The sequence below is a fragment of the Zea mays genome, chromosome 3, assembly GCF_902167145.1.
Source record: "Zea mays cultivar B73 chromosome 3, Zm-B73-REFERENCE-NAM-5.0, whole genome shotgun sequence".
Taxonomy (NCBI): domain Eukaryota; kingdom Viridiplantae; phylum Streptophyta; class Magnoliopsida; order Poales; family Poaceae; genus Zea; species Zea mays.
In genome coordinates this window covers 186,111,996-186,129,686 of record NC_050098.1, presented here as the reverse complement: position 1 = coordinate 186,129,686, position 17,691 = coordinate 186,111,996, and the positions used below count along the sequence as shown (strand labels likewise).

The following is a 17,691-nucleotide window of genomic DNA, read 5'->3' as shown; positions in this document are numbered from 1 at the left end:
CGCCATCACCAAAATGGAAAAGATGGCGGCGCGGGGGGCAGGGAGAGCGGTTTCTCTCTTCTCCGACTAAAGTTTCCCGGGTTGCGAAAACCTAAAGGGAAAAGAAGGGAGCAGAGCGAAGAACCGTCACCGGACCCCCTCTCAAGTATATGAAGGCCAGGGCGAAACCGTTTCCAGCACACCGCCCTGACCGGACGCGGGATTCAAAAAGCGCGAAGCGGTACAGCCGTTCCTCAAACGGCTCGCGCACGCGTAACGGCCACCCCGCCAACCACTCGCCCCGTCGCATTAACTCCGCGGCGGGACAGGCGGCGCCTCTGACGGGAGGAGCGCGCGACGCTTCACCTTCGCCGTAATAACCGCGTCAGAAAAGGTACGCCACGTCGTTCGATTTCGTATCCTTTTCCTTTTTCCTCTTTCTCTATCTCTTGCAACAGGGACCGGGAAAGGGGGATACCCCGAAAAGGATCCTTCTCCGCGAAGGAACCGGGCTCCGAGCCCCCCCTACTGATCAGGGGTTCGAAGGCTGGCCCTCCGAAGGGTTCAACAGTCGCCTCAGATCGCGTGGGCCCGACACCCACTACTGGTCAGGGGTTCGAAGGCCAGCCCCCCGAAGGGTTCCATGGCCGCCTCAGGCTACTCGGGCTCCGCGCCCATTACTGATCAGGGGTTCGAAGGCTGGCCCCCGAAGGGTTCACAGTCGCCTCAGACACCGAGCGAGGGATGACCAGGGGTACGTTCGATACATAACCGAGGCTCGGGCTGTGCTCCCGAGGTACCCTAGGACATTTCCGAGACCAGCGGGAACGATCTTGTAACGGAATCCCATCGGAGGGAGGCATCGAGCCCTCGGACCCCGTCGCCAGGGGACCGGGTCCGGCAAATCACCCGCAGGTACTTTTGGGCGTGCCTCTGGGCCCCTAGCCGACCCCCAACGAACGGGGCACGGACGTCCACTCGGATTACCCGCTTGCAGCTCACCGGAGACACCATGTTCGGTGCCCATTGAGGGTAACATGGCGCACTCCCCCCTCCTCCTTGCGGAAAGGCGACGTAGGGGCGTATGTAAAAAGTCGAGTCTGTCCCTGATCGTCCTCTCGCCCTGTGCAGAGGCTCGGGGGCTGCTCTCGCAAAAACCGGCTCTGGCCAACCCGTTGACAGCGTCAACATACCAGCCCGAGAGCTTGGGCCCCGACCGTGCACCCGGGCTACGGCCAGTTCGCATGAGGGAACGACCAGACCAGCCGAAGCATTACGCAAGGTATTAAGACCTCGAAGGAGTGTAACCACTCCTCCGAGGCCTCGGGGGCTACACCCGGCGGGTGCGCTCGCGCGCACCCACCGGAACAAAATGCAACCGAGAAAGGCTGGTCCCCTTGCAAAAAAGTGCGACGAAAGCCTCCAAGCGAGTGCTAACACTCCCTTCGAGGCTCGGGGGCTACTGTCGGGGACCATAATTAGGGGTACCCTCAAGACGCCTAATTCTCAGCTGGTAACCCCCATCAGCATAAAGCTGCAAAGGCCTGATGGGTACGATTAAGTCAGGGATCAGTCCACACGAGTGACTCGATCACGCTTCACCCGAGCCTAGCCTCGGCCAAGGGCAGCCGATCTCGAGAGACTTCCGTCTCGCCCGAGGCCCCCCTTTTTACGGCGGACACGTCACCGGCTCGCCCGAGGCCTTGGCTTCGCTCAGAAGCAACCTTGACTAAATCGCCACACTGACTGACCAAATTGCAGGGGCATTTAACGCAAAGGTGGCCTGACACCTTTATCCTGACACGCGCCCCCCCCGGCAGAGCCGAAGTGACCGCTGTCACTCCACCGCTCCTCTGACCAGTCTGACAGAAGGACAGCGCCGCCTGCGCCACTCCGACTGCGGTGCCACTCGACAGAGTGAGTCTGACAGGCAGACAGGCCTCGCCAAAGGCGCCACGGCGAACTCCGCTCCGCCCGACCCCAGGGCTCGGACTCGGGCTAAGACCCGGAAGACGGCGAACTCCGCTCCGCCCGACCCCAGGGCTCGGACTCGGGCTAAGACCCGGAAGACGGCGAACTCCGCTCGGCCCGACCCCAGGGCTCGGACTCGGGCTAAGACCCGGAAGACGGCGAACTCCGCTCCGCCCGACCCCAGGGCTCGGACTCGGGCTAAGACCCGGAAGACGGCGAACTCCGCTCCGCCCGACCCCAGGGCTCGGACTCGGGCTAAGACCCGGAAGACGGCGAACTCCGCTCCGCCCGACCCCAGGGCTCGGACTCTGGCTAAGACCCGGAAGACGGCGAACTCCGCTCCGCCCGACCCCAGGGCTCGGACTCTGGCTAAGACCCGGAAGACGACGAAACTCCGCCTCGCCCGACCCCAGGGCTCGGACTCCGCCCTGGCCTCGACCGAACGACTTCCGCCTCGCCCGACCCCATGGCTCGGGCTCGGCCTCGGCAACAGAAGACAGACTCAACCTCGGCTTCGGAGGAGCCCCCACGTCACCCTGCCTAGGGCACAGACCCGCCACGTCAACAGGGGGCGCCATCATCATCCTACCCCGAATCGACTCGGGTCATGGAGAACAAGACCGGCATCCCATCCGGCTAGCTCCGCCGGATGGGCAATGATGGCGCTCCACCAGCTCTGTGACGACGGCGGCCCCCAGCTCTCTTACGGAAGCAGGACGACGTCAGCAGGGACTTGACCGCTCCAACAGCTGTCCCTCCGCCAGGCTCCGTCGCACCTCTGACAGCCACGACATCATGCCAGCAAGGTGCCAAGATCTCTCCGGCTGCCACATTGGCATGTACCTAGGGCACTAGCTCTCTCTCCGCTAGACACGTAGCACTCTGCTACACCCCCCATTGTACACCTGGATCCTCTCCTTACGACTATAAAAGGGAGGACCAGGGCCTTCTTGGAGAAGGTTGGCCGCGCGGGACCGAGGACGAGACAGGCGCTCTCTTGGGGCCGCTCGCTTCCCTCACCCGCGTGGACGCTTGTAACCCCCCTACTGCAAGCGCACCTGACCTGGGCGCGGGACGAACACGAAGGCCGCGGGACTTCCACCTCTCTCACGCTCGACTCCGGCCACCTCGCCTCTCCCCCCTTCGCGCTCGCCCACGCGCTCGACCCATCTGGGCTGGGGCACGCAGCACACTCACTCGTCGGCTTAGGGACCCCCCTGTCTCGAAACGCCGACATCCACGTTGTGGCGTCCCAGCGGACGAGGGTTGCAATCAACCCCTCTCAAGCGGTCCAAAGACCCACTTGAATACCACGGTGTTTTGCTTTGCTTATCTTTATCCCACTTGCGAGGAATCTCCACAAATTAGAGTCTCTCGCCCTTACACTTAAAGTTCACAAAGAAGCATGGAGTAAGGGAGGGAAGCAACACACACAAATCCACAGCAAAATGCGCACACACACGGCCAAGAATCAAGCTCAAAAGACTATCTCAAAGTTCTCACTAGAACGGAGCTCGAATCACTGAGAATGACAAACGAATGCGCAAAGACTGAGTGTGGATGATCAAGAATGCTCTAAGGTTGCTTGGTTTTCTCCTCCATGCGCCTAGGGGTCCCTTTTATAGCCCCAAGGCAGCTAGGAGCCGTTGAGAGCAATCTAGGAAGGCTGATCTTGCCTTCTGTCGACTGGTGCACCGGACACTGTCCGGTGCCCGATTCCTTTCCATAAATGGCGCAGTCGACCGTTGGCAGGCTGAGAGCCGTTGGCGCACCGGACATGTCCGGTGCACACCGGACAGTCCGGTGCCTCCTTCTAGCCGTTGGCTCGGCCACGTGTCCCGCGCAGATCGCGCGGCCGACCGTTGGCCCTGCCGACCGTTGGCTCACCGGACAGTCCGGTGCACACCGGACAGTCCGGTGAATTATAGTCGTATGTCGCTGGTGAATTCCCGAGAGCAGCTACTTCGCTCGAGCCAGCCTGGTGCACCGGACACTGTCCGGTGCACCACCGGACAGTCCGGTGCTCCTAGACTCAGCAAAGTCTTGGCTGCTCGAGCCAAGGCATTTCCAGTTGGTCTTTTCCTGTTTCCAGCACTTAGACACAATACATTAGTCTCAAACAATGTACTAAGTCTGAGAAACATACCTTTATCCTTGATTTGTACTTTGTCCATTCATGGGCATAGATTCACATTTAAGCACTTGTGTTGGCACTCAATCACCAAAATACTTAGAAATGGCCCAAGGGCACATTTCCCTTTCAATCTCCCCCTTTTTGGTGATTTATGCCAATACAACATAAAGCAACTAGAACAAGTGCAATATCACTTCAAATAAAACTCAAATTTATTTTGATTCAATTTTGGCATATGTGGATCATCCTTTGCCACCACTTGGTTTGTTTTTGCAAATCAAACTCAAATCTCTATCTCTAAGTCAAACACACATGTTGAAGCATAAAGAGAGTCATTCCAAAAGAGATTGATCAAAGATTTCAAAAACTCCCCCTTTTTCCCATAATCGACACTTCTCCCCACAAGAGGCCAACTTTTGACAAAAGAGACAATGCAAGAGTTTTGACAAATCAAAAGCTCTATTCTACTATTTTCAAAGTTTCAAGTGGTAGCTGATCCATCTATTGCTTTGGCCTTTATTTTCTCCCCCTTTGGCATCAAGCACCAAAATGGGATCAATCTTGGCCCTTTAACCCCATTGCCTCACCAAAATCTTCAATTAAGAGCAAATAGGCAATAAGAGTTTAAAGATGAACTTGGAATAGGTTACCCTTTCATCGGAGTGCAGTGGAAGTCTTTCACGGTCCAAGTCCACCTTTCCCTTTCAAACCTCCTTTGAGACTAAAACAATCAAACTCAAGCAAACGGTTAGTCTCAAAGGGTCAAGTTGTAACACATCTCCCCCTAAATACGTGCATTACTGGCACAAGGACTTGTGAGGTCCGGGGAGTGCTTGTACAACTTGAGCACCATAATAAGCAACACAATGCAGAATGAACATGATCAAAGGCATAAACACATGTATGCTACAATTCAATCCAAGTTCCACGAATCTAAGACATTTAGCTCACTACGCAGCCTGCAAAAGGTCTTCTCATCTAGAGGCTTGGTAAAGATATCGGCTAGCTGGTTCTCGGTGCTAACATGAAACACTTCGATATCTCCCTTTTGCTGGTGGTCTCTCAGAAAGTGATGCCGGATGTCAATGTGCTTTGTGCGGCTGTGTTCAACAGGATTTTCCGCCATGCGGATAGCACTCTCATTGTCACATAGGAGTGGGACTTTGCTCAGATTGTAGCCAAAGTCCCGGAGGGTTTGCCTCATCCAAAGTAGTTGCGCGCAACACTGTCCTGCGGCAACATACTCGGCCTCAGCGGTGGATAGGGCAACAGAAGTTTGTTTCTTAGAGTTCCACGACACCAGGGACCTTCCTAAGAATTGTCACGTCCCCGATGTACTCTTCCTATCGACCTTACATCCAGCATAGTCGGAATCTGAGTATCCAATTAAGTCAAAGTTAGACCCTTAGGATACCAGATCCCGAAGCAAGGCGTAGCGACTAAATATCTAAGAATTTGCTTCACCGCCACTAAGTGACACTCCTTAGGATCGGATTGAAATCTAGCACACATGCATACGCTAAGCATAATATCCGGTCTACTAGCACATAAATAAAGCAAAGAACCTATCATGGACCGGTATGCTTTTTGATCAACGGACTTACCTCCTTTGTTGAGGTCGGTGTGTCCGTCGGTTCCCATCGGAGTCTTTGCGGGCTTGGCGTCCTTCATCCCAAACCGCTTTAGCAAGTCTTGCGTGTACTTCGTTTGGGAGATGAAGGTGCCGTCCTTGAGTTGCTTCACTTGGAACCCAAGGAAGTAGTTCAACTCGCCCATCATTGACATCTCGAATTTCTACGTCATCACCCTGCTAAACTCTTCACAAGACTTTTGATTAGTAGAACCAAATATTATGTCATCGACATAAATTTGGCACACAAAAAGATCACCATCGCAAGTCTTAGTGAAAAGAGTTGGATCGGCTTTCCCAACCTTGAAAGCATTAGCAATTAAAAAGTCTCTAAGGCATTCATACCATGCTCTTGGGGCTTGCTTAAGTCCATAGAGCGCCTTAGAGAGCTTACACACGTGGTCGGGGTACCGTTCATCCTCGAAGCCAGGGGGTTGCTCCACGTACACTTCCTCCTTGATCGGCCCGTTGAGGAAAGCGCTCTTCACATCCATTTGGAACAACCTGAAAGAATGGTGAGCGGAATATGCTAGCAAAATACGAATGGACTCTAGCCTAGCCACAGGAGCAAAAGTCTCCTCAAAGTCCAAACCTGCGACTTGGGCATAACCTTTTGCCACAAGTCGAGCCTTGTTCCTCGTCACCACTCCGTGCTCGTCTTGTTTGTTGCGGAACACCCACTTGGTTCCCACAACATTTTGCTTAGGACGAGGCACCAGTGTCCAAACTTCATTCCTCTTGAAGTTGTTGAGCTCCTCTTGCATGGCCAACACCCAGTCTGGATCTAGCAAGGCCTCCTCTACCCTGAAAGGCTCAATAGAAGAGACAAAGGAGTAATGCTCACAAAAATTAACTAATCGAGACCGAGTAGTTACTCCCTTGCTTATGTCACCCAAAATCTGGTCGACGGGATGATCCCTTTGAATCATCGCTCGAACTTGGGTTGGAGGTACCGGTTGTGCTTCTTCCTCCATCACATGATCATCTTGTGCTCCCCCTTGATCACACTCCTCTTGATGAACTTGTTCATCATTTTGAGTTGGGAGATGCACCATTGTTGAGGAAGAAGGTTGATCTTGCTCCAATTGTTCCTGTGGTCGCACATCACCAATCGCCATGGTTCGCATAGCGGCCGTTGGAACGTCTTCTTCATCTACATCATCAAGATCAACAACTTGCTCTCTTGGAGAGCCATTAGTCTCATCAAATACAACGTCGCTAGAGATTTCAACCAAACCCGATGATTTGTTGAAGACCCTATACGCCTTTGTATTTGAGTCATAACCTAACAAAAACCCTTCTACAGCTTTGGGAGCAAACTTAGAATTTCTACCCTTCTTCACTAGAATGTAGCATTTGCTCCCAAATACACGAAAGTAAGATACATTGGGTATGTTACCGGTTAGAAGCTCATACGAAGTCTTCTTGAGGAGGCGGTGAAGGTAGACCCTGTTGATGGCGTGGCACGCCGTGTTCACGGCTTCCGACCAAAAGCACTCGGGGGTCTTGAATTCTCCAAGCATCGTCCTCGCCATATCGATTAGCGTCCTGTTCTTCCTCTCTACCACACCATTTTGCTGTGGTGTGTAGGGAGCGGAAAACTCGTGCTTGATCCCTTCCTCCTCAAGGAACTCCTCCACTTGAAGGTTCTTGAACTCGGACCCGTTGTCGCTCCTTATCTTCTTCACTTTGAGCTCAAACTCATTTTGAGCTCTCCTGAGGAAGCGCTTGAGGGTCCCTTGGGTTTCAGATTTATCCTGCAAAAAGTATACCCAAGTGAAGCGGGAAAAGTCATCAACAATAACTAGACCATACTTACTTCCTCCTATACTTAGATAGGCGACGGGTCCGAAGAGGTCCATATGTAGTAGCTCCAGGGGTCTTAAAGTGGTCATCACATTCTTGCTGTGATGCGCTCCTCCCACTTGTTTACCTGCTTGACAAGCTGCACAAGGTCTATCTTTTTCGAATTGCACGTTAGTCAAACCTATCACGTGTTCTCCCTTTAGAAGCTTGTGAAGGTTCTTCATCCCCACATGTGCTAAGCGGCGATGCCACAGCCAGCCCATGCTAGTCTTAGCTATTAAGCATGCATCTAGACCGGCCTCCTCTTTTGCAAAATCAACTAAGTAAAGTTTGTCGTCTAATACACCCTTAAAAGCTAGTGAACCATCACTTCTTCTAAAGACAGACACATCTACATTTGTAAATAGACAATTATATCCCATATTGCATAATTGACTAACAGATAACAAATTATATCCAAGAGACTCAACTAAAAACACATTAGAGATAGAGTGCTCATTAGATATAGCAATTTTACCTAACCCTTTTACCTTGCCTTGATTCCCATCACCGAATATTATTGAATCTTGGGAATCCTTATTCTTGACGTAGGAGGTGAACATCTTCTTCTCCCCCGTCATATGGTTTGTGCATCCGCTGTCAATAATCCAGCTTGAACCCCCGGATGCATAAACCTGCAAGGCAAATTTAGGCTTGGGTCTTAGGTACCCAACTCATGTTGGGTCCTACAAGGTTAGCACAAATATCCTTAGGGACCCAAATGCAAGTTTTGTCTCCCTTGCATCTTGCCCCTAATTTTCTAGCAACTATCTTCCTATCCTTTCTACAAATAGCAAAGGAAGCATTTAAAGCATGATATATTGTAGAAGGTTCATTAACTTTCCTAGGAACAACATTTCTCTTAGGCATATTATGAACAACATTTCTCCTATCAACATTTCTACCATGCACATAAGAAGAACTAGAAGCAAACATGGCATGAGAGTCAAAGGCATCATATGCATTACAACTCCTATAAGCATTTCTAGATTGTCTCCTATCATGGTACATAAAGGCATGGTTCTTTTGCACACTACTAGCCATAGGGGCCTTCCCTTTCTCCTTGGCGGAGATGGGAGCCTTATGGCTTGTCAAGTTCTTGGCTTCCCTCTTGAAGCCAAGCCCATCCTTAATTGAGGGGTGTCTACCAATCGTGTAGGCATCCCTTGCAAATTTTAGCTTATCAAAATCACTCTTGCTAGTCTTAAGTTGAGCATTAAGACTAGCCAATTCATCATTGAGTTTGGAAATTGAAACTAGGTGTTCCCTACAAGCGTTAATCAAAATCTTTACACCTATTACAAGTTGCAACAATTTCTACACAAGATGTTGACTTACTAGCTATTTCTAACTTAGCATTCAAATCATCATTAATGCTCCTTAAGTTAGAAATTGTCTCATGGCAGGAAGATAATTCACAAGAAAGCATTTCATTTCTTTTAACTTCTAGAGCATGAGATTTTTGTGCTTCTACAAATTTATCATGTTCTTCATACAACAAATCCTCTTGCTTTTCTAAAATCATATTCTTATCATTCAAGGCATCAATCAATTCATTAATTTTGTCTACCTTGGTTCTATCTAGGCCCTTAAACAAACATGAATAATCTATTTCATCCTCATCACTAGATTCGTCCTCACTTGAAGAAGCATAAGTAGAGTTTCGAGTACATACCTTCTTCTCCCTTGCCATAAGGCATGTGTGATGCTCGTTGGGGAAGAGGGCCGATTTGTTGAAGGCGGTGGCGGCGAGTCCCTCATTGTCGGAGTCGGAAGAGGAGCAATCCGAATCCCACTCCTTGCCTAGATGCGCCTCGCCTTTTGCCTTCTTATAGTTCTTCTTCTTCTCCCTCTTGTTCCCTTGTTCCTGATCACTATCATTGTCGGGACAATTAGCAATAAAATGACCAAGCTTACCGCATTTGAAACATGAGCGCTTTCCCTTGGTCTTGGTCTTGCTTGGCTGTCCCTTGCGATCCTTTAGTGCCGTCTTGAATCTTTTGATGATGAGGGCCATCTCTTCATCATTAAGTCTGGCTGCCTCAATTTGCACCACCTTGCTAGATAGCGCCTCCTTGCTCCTTGTTGCCTTGAGAGCAATGGGTTGAGGCTCATGGATTGGACCATTCAACGCTTCGTCCACGTACCTTGCCTCCTTGATCATCATTCGCCCGCTTACAAATTTTCCAAGGACTTCTTCGGGCGACATTTTGGTGTACCTGGGATTCTCACGAATATTATTCACCAAATGAGGATCAAGAACGGTAAAGGACCTTAGCATTAGGCGGACGACGTCGTGGTCCGTCCATCGCGTGCTTCCGTAGCTCCTTATCTTGTTGATAAGGGTCTTGAGCCGGTTGTATGTTTGGGTTGGCTCCTCGCCCCTTATCATTGCGAATCTTCCAAGCTCTCCCTCTACCAACTCCATCTTGGTGAGCAAGGTGACGTCATTCCCCTCATGAGAGATCTTGAGGGTGTCCCAGATCTGCTTGGCATTGTCCAAGCCGCTCACTTTGTGATACTCGTCTCTGCACAAAGAGGCTAGCAACACAGTAGTAGCTTGTGCATTTTTATGAATCTGTTCATTAATAAATGAAGGGCTATCCGAGCTATCAAATTTCATTCCACTTTCCACAATCTCCCAAATGCTTGGATGGAGAGAAAACATGTGAGTACGCATTTTGTGGCTCCAAAATCTGTAGTCCTCTCCATCAAAGTGAGGGGGCTTGCCAAGTGGAATGGGGAGCAAATGAGCATTTGAGCTATGCGGAATGCACGAATAATCGAAAGAAAAGTTTGAGTTAACCATCTTCCGTCTGTCGTAGTCGTCGTTGTCCTTTTGGGAAGAAGAGGACTCGTCGCTGTCGTCGTAGTAGACGATCTCCTTGATGCGTCTTGTCTTCTTCTTCCCATCTTTTCGCTTGTGGCCCGAGCCCGAGTCGGTAGGCTTGTCATCTTTGGGCTCGTTGACGAAGGACTCCTTCTCCTTATCGTTGATCACCATCCCCTTGCCCTTAGGATCCATCTCTTCGGGCGGTTAGTCCCTTTCTTGAAGAGAACGGCTCTGATACCAATTGAGAGCACCTAGAGGGGGGGGTGAATAGGTGATCCTATGAAACTTGAAAACTTAAGCCACAAAACTTGGTTAATCGTTAGCACAATAATTGCCAAGTGGCTAGATCGAAATCCTCAACAAAACACAATAACCAACAAAGATCAATCACAGAGATGACACGGTGGTTATCCCCTGGTTCGGCTAAGACCAACGCTTGCCTACTCCACGTTGTGGCGTCCCAACGGACGAGGGTTGCAATCAACCCCTCTCAAGCGGTCCAAAGACCCACTTGAATACCACGGTGTTTTGCTTTGCTTATCTTTATCCCACTTGCGAGGAATCTCCACAAATTGGAGTCTCTCGCCCTTACACTTAAAGTTCACAAAGAAGCACGGAGTAAGGGAGGGAAGCAACACACAAATCCACAGCAAAATGCGCACACACATGGCCAAGAATCGAGCTCAAAAGACTATCTCAAAGTTCTCACTAGAACGGAGCTCGAATCACTGAGAATGACAAACGAATGCGCAAAGACTGAGTGTGGATGATCAAGAATGCTCTAAGGTTGCTTGGTTTTCTCCTCCATGCGCCTAGGGGTCCCTTTTATAGCCCCAAGGCAGCTAGGAGCCGTTGAGAGCAATCTAGGAAGGCTGATCTTGCCTTCTGTCGACTGGTGCACCGGACAGTCCGGTGCACACCGGACACTGTCCGGTGCCCGATTCCTTTCCATAAATGGCGCAGTCGACCGTTGGCAGGCTGAGAGCCGTTGGCGCACCGGACATGTCCGGTGCACACCGGACAGTCCGGTGCCTCCTTCTAGCCGTTGGCTCGGCCACGTGTCCCGCGCAGATCGCGCGGCCGACCGTTGGCCCTGCCGACCATTGGCTCACCGGACAGTCCGGTGCACACCGGACAGTCCGGTGAATTATAGTCGTATGTCGCTGGTGAATTCCCGAGAGCAGCTACTTCGCTCGAGCCAGCCTGGTGCACCGGACACTGTCCGGTGCACCACCGGACAGTCCGGTGCTCCTAGACTCAGCAAAGTCTTGGCTGCTCGAGCCAAGGCATTTCCAGTTGGTCTTTTCCTGTTTCCAGCACTTAGACACAATACATTAGTCTCTAAAACAATGTACTAAGTCTGAGAAACATACCTTTATCCTTGATTTGTACTTTGTCCATTCATGGGCATAGATTCACATTTAAGCACTTGTGTTGGCACTCAATCACCAAAATACTTAGAAATGGCCCAAGGGCACATTTCCCTTTCAGTAGTATGAGACATTTGGTAGCATAAGCTGTGATGATACTTTTTTTAAGTTGTATGAGGTATTGGTAGCTAAGATGTGATGATTGCATTGCTCAACTGTATGAGGCATTGCTGAGACATTGTACATTTGCTGTGATGATACATTTTCTGCATGAGGCATGGGAATTTGCTATGATGATTGCTTTATTCTTCATATATATGAGTTGTCTTTGCTATTTTTGCACTAGGACATGGATACTGAGCAAGAGGTCTATGATTTAGTTGTGTCCTACACTGACAAAATGACCCAGTTGCTCCCTGAGACTCAGGCTGATGCTACTGAGTCTGTTCCAAACCCTCCAGCCTCCAGGCAGTCCATGAGATAGACAAATGTGATGTCTGCTTTTGTTCTTAAGCGTTTCTGTCAGCTGATTTCAACTGGGATTAGGACTGACAAAGGGTTCAAGGAGGTGCACCTTAATCAGGTTGCAAAGGACCTCAAGGAGTTCAGTGGGCATGATGTCACTGGGACTCAGGTGTATAATCACCTGCGCAAGTGGAGGCAGAGATGGGTTAGGATCATCAAACTTAGAGAGCTTAGTGGGGCTCTGTTTGATTAAGACAACCATATGATCACCCTAGAAGAAGAACACTCTAGTGGCCATGTTAAGGTTTGTTAGGTTTAAGTTCCCGACTTGCATTTCATTCTAACCTCTTTTACAATTCTGACTTCATTTCTCGCATAACCATCTAGGCTCACCCTAAGGATGCTGAACTACTTAATAAACCCATAGAGAACTACAAGCAAATGGAGGTCATCTTTGGCAATGGCCTGGCCACTGGCAAGTTTGCCATGGGCTCTAGTGAGCCACTGGGTTCTCCTTTAGACTTTGCTGGGAGCTCATTTAAGTCTGATGAGGATGTTAAGGGGCCAGAGGATGGCAGCAAGAAGGAGGTGCCTGTTAGTGGTGGTTCTGGAAGTAGGTCTGGGGAAAAAGGAAGAGGTCAGTGCTAACTGATGATGATGTCCATGTCTTTGGTGGTATGACAGCTGCTGTTAACAATGTGGCTGAAGCAATTAGGGAAACCAAGCAGCAAGATGTGCATCCTGACCTCTATGCTGCTGTTATGTTTATGTCTGGCTTCACTGAAGAAGCTTTGATTGTTGCATACTCACATCTGCTGGATCACAAGAACCATGGCACTGCATTTGTGCACATGACTGACTCACATAGAGTCCTCTGGATGAGGACTTTCTTGGGCAAACATTACTACACTTAGAGTGTTCTGAGTTGAGGTTGGTTAGTTCTTTTGAGTAAGTAGGAAGTAGTGCTGACTGGTAGCTTCCTAACGAGCATTCTTTTGTGCAGTTGATCACCTGATCCTGCTGACTTGCACTTACCTTATATTTTGCTTGTGCCTGTATGCACCATTTGGCTTGCTGTCTTGATGATGAACTATTATGAATGCTTTTCTTGCTTCTTTAATCTGAGCAAATGCCCATATGCAATGACTTGTTGCATTATACTACTTATGATCTGAGCAAATGTGCAATGTCAATGATGTTTTTTCTTCCTATATAGCCAACATGAAGTGGTATGTTGTTCATCATGGAAGAAAAGTTGGTGTGTTTGATTCCTGGGATGCTTGTCATGTTCAAGTTCATGGTTTCAAAGGAGCACGCTGCAAAAGCTACTCCTCAAAAGATGAAGCTGTTGCTGCTTTTAAACAATCAGTCATTAAGACTGGTCGTGTTGGTTTCAGTTGGAAAGATGGCTTGATTCTCTCTCAGTTTGTACTGATAGTTGTGCTCTTGTTGATCATTTGGTTTGGGTAACCTGACCACTTGTATGCAGTGGTGACCATACCACTTGTATGCAGCTGCAACCAATCACTCTACTTGCATCTGTGTGTTTGAATTTGCTAATGCAACTGTGCAACCAATCAACTGCTGGGTTGGGCCTGGTTCTGCTCATCTGGCAACCAATCACGCCCCCCTTGCACCACTGGAACCAAGCTCCCATGAGCCTGGATCTGAGGGTCGAGCCAGGTTGGGCTCATCCGGCAACCAATCACACCGTTAGAGCATCTCCAACAGCGTCTTAAATCAGTGCCCTATCTTGAAATATATGGCTCAACTCATAAAAAAGATTCAACAATGCCATATCTTACATCTTTTTTTAATCAAAAAATATAGGTCACACCATGAAGTGACTCAAAGATACCACAACCCAAACTAGTGCCCTATACTTGTTTTCTACATCAAACTCAACGTTCTCTTTCCTAATAATGTAATTACTTCCTAAAATACATGTTTTAGGGCTTAACCGTTAATGTTCAATTTTTTTAGTGCTCTGAACACTTTAAATGATATAGTATTTTAATTTTTAGACATTATTTTACGTCGACATGCTCTTACCCACACTATTTCTTTTCCTTCTCGATCCAGGCGGACCCAACAATATTTTTAAGCTGCGGCGAGCTCTAGGCACAAGATAAACCAAAACTAAAAAACATACACATCATTCATAATATTACAATCGTATAAATTGCAACCACTCGTTAACACACATGTTTTTTTTTAGAAAGAGAGAGAGAGAGAAACTGGCGGACAACGGTTGGAATGAAAAGCCTTTAGAGGCCCATGGGCCATCACCACCGCTTGAATAGGCCGAGCATTTCCAGCTGCTCGCCTGCCCGCAAGGGCCCCGAAACCTTGTGCTGCCTGACCAGTGAGCAGATGGCAAAAACGTTGCCGCTGTGCGGGCGTTCCATACCTGCATTGAACAACAGCTGCAAAACAGATGGTCTATTTGTTGACAAAGTGAGTGGCGGATCCACGAATTAAAGATAACCTAGGCAATATTATGCTGCGACACCTATGCCAGTATGCCTACGCCAAATACTCTGGTTGCTTGCTTGTTCGTATGATGTTTTTTTGCCTGTGCAGCCGTGCGTGGCGGCAGCCCAGACCACCGCCTGTGGTGTCTGGCGGTGGTTCCGCCGACTCCAGCACATTAACTAAAGTTCACCCATATATATTATTTTACATTATTGACTGTACTATTCGTAAAATACAGTTTGAATATAGAGATGAGAATGAGTAAGGGAGTCTCAAAGTAGATACTACAACGGTGGTACTTGACCGGAGCAAACACATTTCTTTGTTTCCGCTAGCAGCCCTTCCGTGGCAAACCCATTTTTATTTCCGCAAGCGAGGGGCGAGTCTTGATCCTCACTGATGCCCAACCTAACATAAAGTCCACGGATCGTCCTTTAATTCTACGTGCTCCTTTTGCATGGGGTAGATGAGTCCACCACGACTCCTTTTGCATTCTTGTAGTCGCCGGCCAATTCGTTATTTCTATTCTATCACAGACTTCTCCATCCATTCATGATTCATGCATCCGTGCAGCATCATAAACTGCTTAGTCATCATACTGAAATGAGGCAGCACGCTGCACGTTGGTTTGGTTGCCGCCAGAATACATGCCACGGCGTGGCCGGACGACGCCGCACAGCCACTCGAGCGCGCAAAGAATAGAGCCCGCACCGCCACGGCGCCACCTGCCCATGCGCGTGCGCCACGCGCAGGCAGGAGCAGGAGCAGGAGCAGGACGCACCACCTGACCTCAGCCGCGCCCACCACCGCCATGGGCCCTGCCTCCTGTGCTGTGCTGGGCCGCCACGACGGAATGCGAGCGGATTCAAAATTCAAATGCCCGTTTCTCCCTGTTGAAGTTTTGTCACGGTCGCCGTCCCGTCCCTCCTTTTGAACGTTTCAAAGGGGATCTCAGGGTCAGAGCGCATCAGCACACAGACAGCGCGGTGCTCTCCAGTCCCCACCAATTAAGCTCAGGGTCTAGTGAGCAGCCAGAGAGCCTCGTCCCGTTCCCACCCCCATTGCTTGCTCTGACTGCTCCGCCGTGCGTGCGTCACCCGCGCTCGGGAGGTGAGTGGTTTGGTTGCGCAGCCAACTGCCGGCCCGGCACCGTACCGCTTGTTCGCTTCTGAGGTTGTGCGGAGTGGTTGCTGGCCTGGCCGTGGCCGGCATACCGATAAAGGCGAGAGACAAGGCGTTGTCTCACTCTCATCCGTCGTCCGTCTCGTCTCGGCTTTCTCGCCTCCTCGGCGGCAGCGGTGTTCCACTCCCATCGCGTCGGGACATAGAAAGGGGGAGCGCGGGCGACACGCGAGCGTTAGTTGCCATGGACGCGCCCTTCTTCCACGAGCTCAGGCGGCAGGCCTCCTCCTACCTCACCGGCAAGATCCGCTCCGCGCGGCTGGCGCTCACCGACGTCACCCCGACGCAGCTGTAAGTATTCGGTTTCTCTGATTACCTGTGGCGCGCCGCGCCCAGGCGTTCTCTCTGATTACCTGTGGCGTGCGTGTAGCATGACGGAGGAGGCGACGAACGGGGACGCGTCGCCGCCGAACGTCAAGACGATGGGCCTCATAGCCCGGCAGGCGTTCGAGGTCGACGAGTACGTCAGGATCACGGACATCCTGCACAGGCGCTTCGCGAGCTTCGACCCCAGGCAGGGGCAGGGGCAGTGGCAGTGGCGGGAGGCGTACAAGGCGCTGCTCCTCCTGGACCACCTCCTCACGCACGGGCCCCGCAGCGTCGCGGTCGAGTTCCAGAAGGACAGGGAGGCCATCGAGCGGATGGCCACCTTCCAACACATCGACGAGAGAGGGTAACCGTGCTCTGTCTGTCTGACGCACACACGCTGCATACGTACACGTGCATCCCCCCCCCCCCCCCCCCCCCCCCCCCCCCCCCCCCCCCCCCCCCCGCGCGCGTGCGCACCTGATGCTGACGCTGACGCGACCGATGGACTCGCCGCAGCTTCAACTGGGGACGGACGGTGACGAGCAAGTCGGAGCGCGTGCTCAAGCTGCTGGAGCGCGGCCCGTTCCTGGAGGAGGAGCGCGAGCGGGCACGCAAGATCGCGCGCGAGATCAAGGGCTTCGGCAGCTTCAACCTCAGCAGCGCCTCCCACGCCGCGCCACAGCCACCACCAGGTGACGAGGGAAGCCGCGGCTACGGCCGGAGCAACTCGCAGTTCGAGCAGCGGTGGAGGCACAAGGACGGCGACGACAGCGACAAGGAGAATCTGATCCAGAGCCCGGAGCCAGCACGGGTCGCGCGGGAAGTCGAGGCCGAGCCGGAGGAGCCGCACCACCACCCGTTCCACGGGCTCGGGCAAAAACAGCGGCCGGAGGCGATGCTGCTCCTGAGCCAGTGACGGGATCAGTCGGTTCGTGTCATGGTGATATGAAAAAGAACCGTGTGCTCTGCTCGACTCAACTAGCTTTTCTCCATTCCTCAAGGCTGCAGGGGTCGGAGGCAGTGATGGGATCAGTCAGTACTTTACTGACACTGCTTGGTGCACCATGCATGAGAACTTTGATGTCTCATGTAGTAGTCATGTCTGCTTCGCCTTGTAAATAATTCTATGCTTCAGTTCGGATGCCAGGATGTAATACGAGTCTACGACTCTACGAGACAACATAAGGCTGTCTCCAACAATAGCCCGTAAATTGTTCTGTCCGCTACATATAGCGTTTTCTTCCGTCCGGTCTCCGCCCAACAACGTTCGCTAAAAGGTCCGCTAAAATTTACAGGGTGCTCGCCGTCCGCCAAACGTAGCGCGCGAGCGGTCGTCCTCTATATGTTGTCTGAGCTTTGTTTAGTATTTTTTTCTCTAGACGATTGGCCCATGTTGATTCCTCCGGCCTTTGATTATTTTATTTCTTTGGACGACCGTACCCATATCTACACTGTTTGGTAATTTATGTGTTCAAAAGTAATTATTTTAAATATTTGA

General features: G+C 50.8%; 1 protein-coding gene and 1 pseudogene across 1 annotated transcript; both read left to right on the top strand.

Annotated features, from left to right (window-relative positions):
• The first annotated feature begins 12,111 nt into the window (after positions 1-12,111).
• Positions 12,112-13,141, top strand: LOC109945165 (uncharacterized; annotated as a pseudogene).
• A 2,502-nt stretch (positions 13,142-15,643) lies between these two features.
• LOC100276522 (uncharacterized) lies at positions 15,644-17,421 on the top strand. The gene is made up of 3 exons (NM_001150288.3): positions 15,644-16,175; positions 16,255-16,557; positions 16,710-17,421. The coding sequence occupies exons 1-3, from the start codon at positions 16,069-16,071 to the stop codon at positions 17,107-17,109; spliced, it is 810 nt and encodes a 269-aa protein (NP_001143760.1). The 5' UTR covers positions 15,644-16,068; the 3' UTR covers positions 17,110-17,421.
• The last annotated feature ends 270 nt before the right edge of the window (positions 17,422-17,691 follow it).

What these genes read in the sequence shown, in the direction of transcription:
- LOC100276522 (NM_001150288.3), top strand. Translation starts at nt 16,069, where the DNA reads ATGGACGCGCCCTTCTTCCACGAGCTCAGGCGGCAGGCCTCCTCCTAC. An exon ending in GACGTCACCCCGACGCAGCT is followed by an intron (nt 16,176 to 16,254) that starts GTAAGTATTCGG and finishes GCGTGCGTGTAG; the next exon opens with CATGACGGAGGAGGCGACGA. An exon ending in CAACACATCGACGAGAGAGG is followed by an intron (nt 16,558 to 16,709) that starts GTAACCGTGCTC and finishes GACTCGCCGCAG; the next exon opens with CTTCAACTGGGGACGGACGG.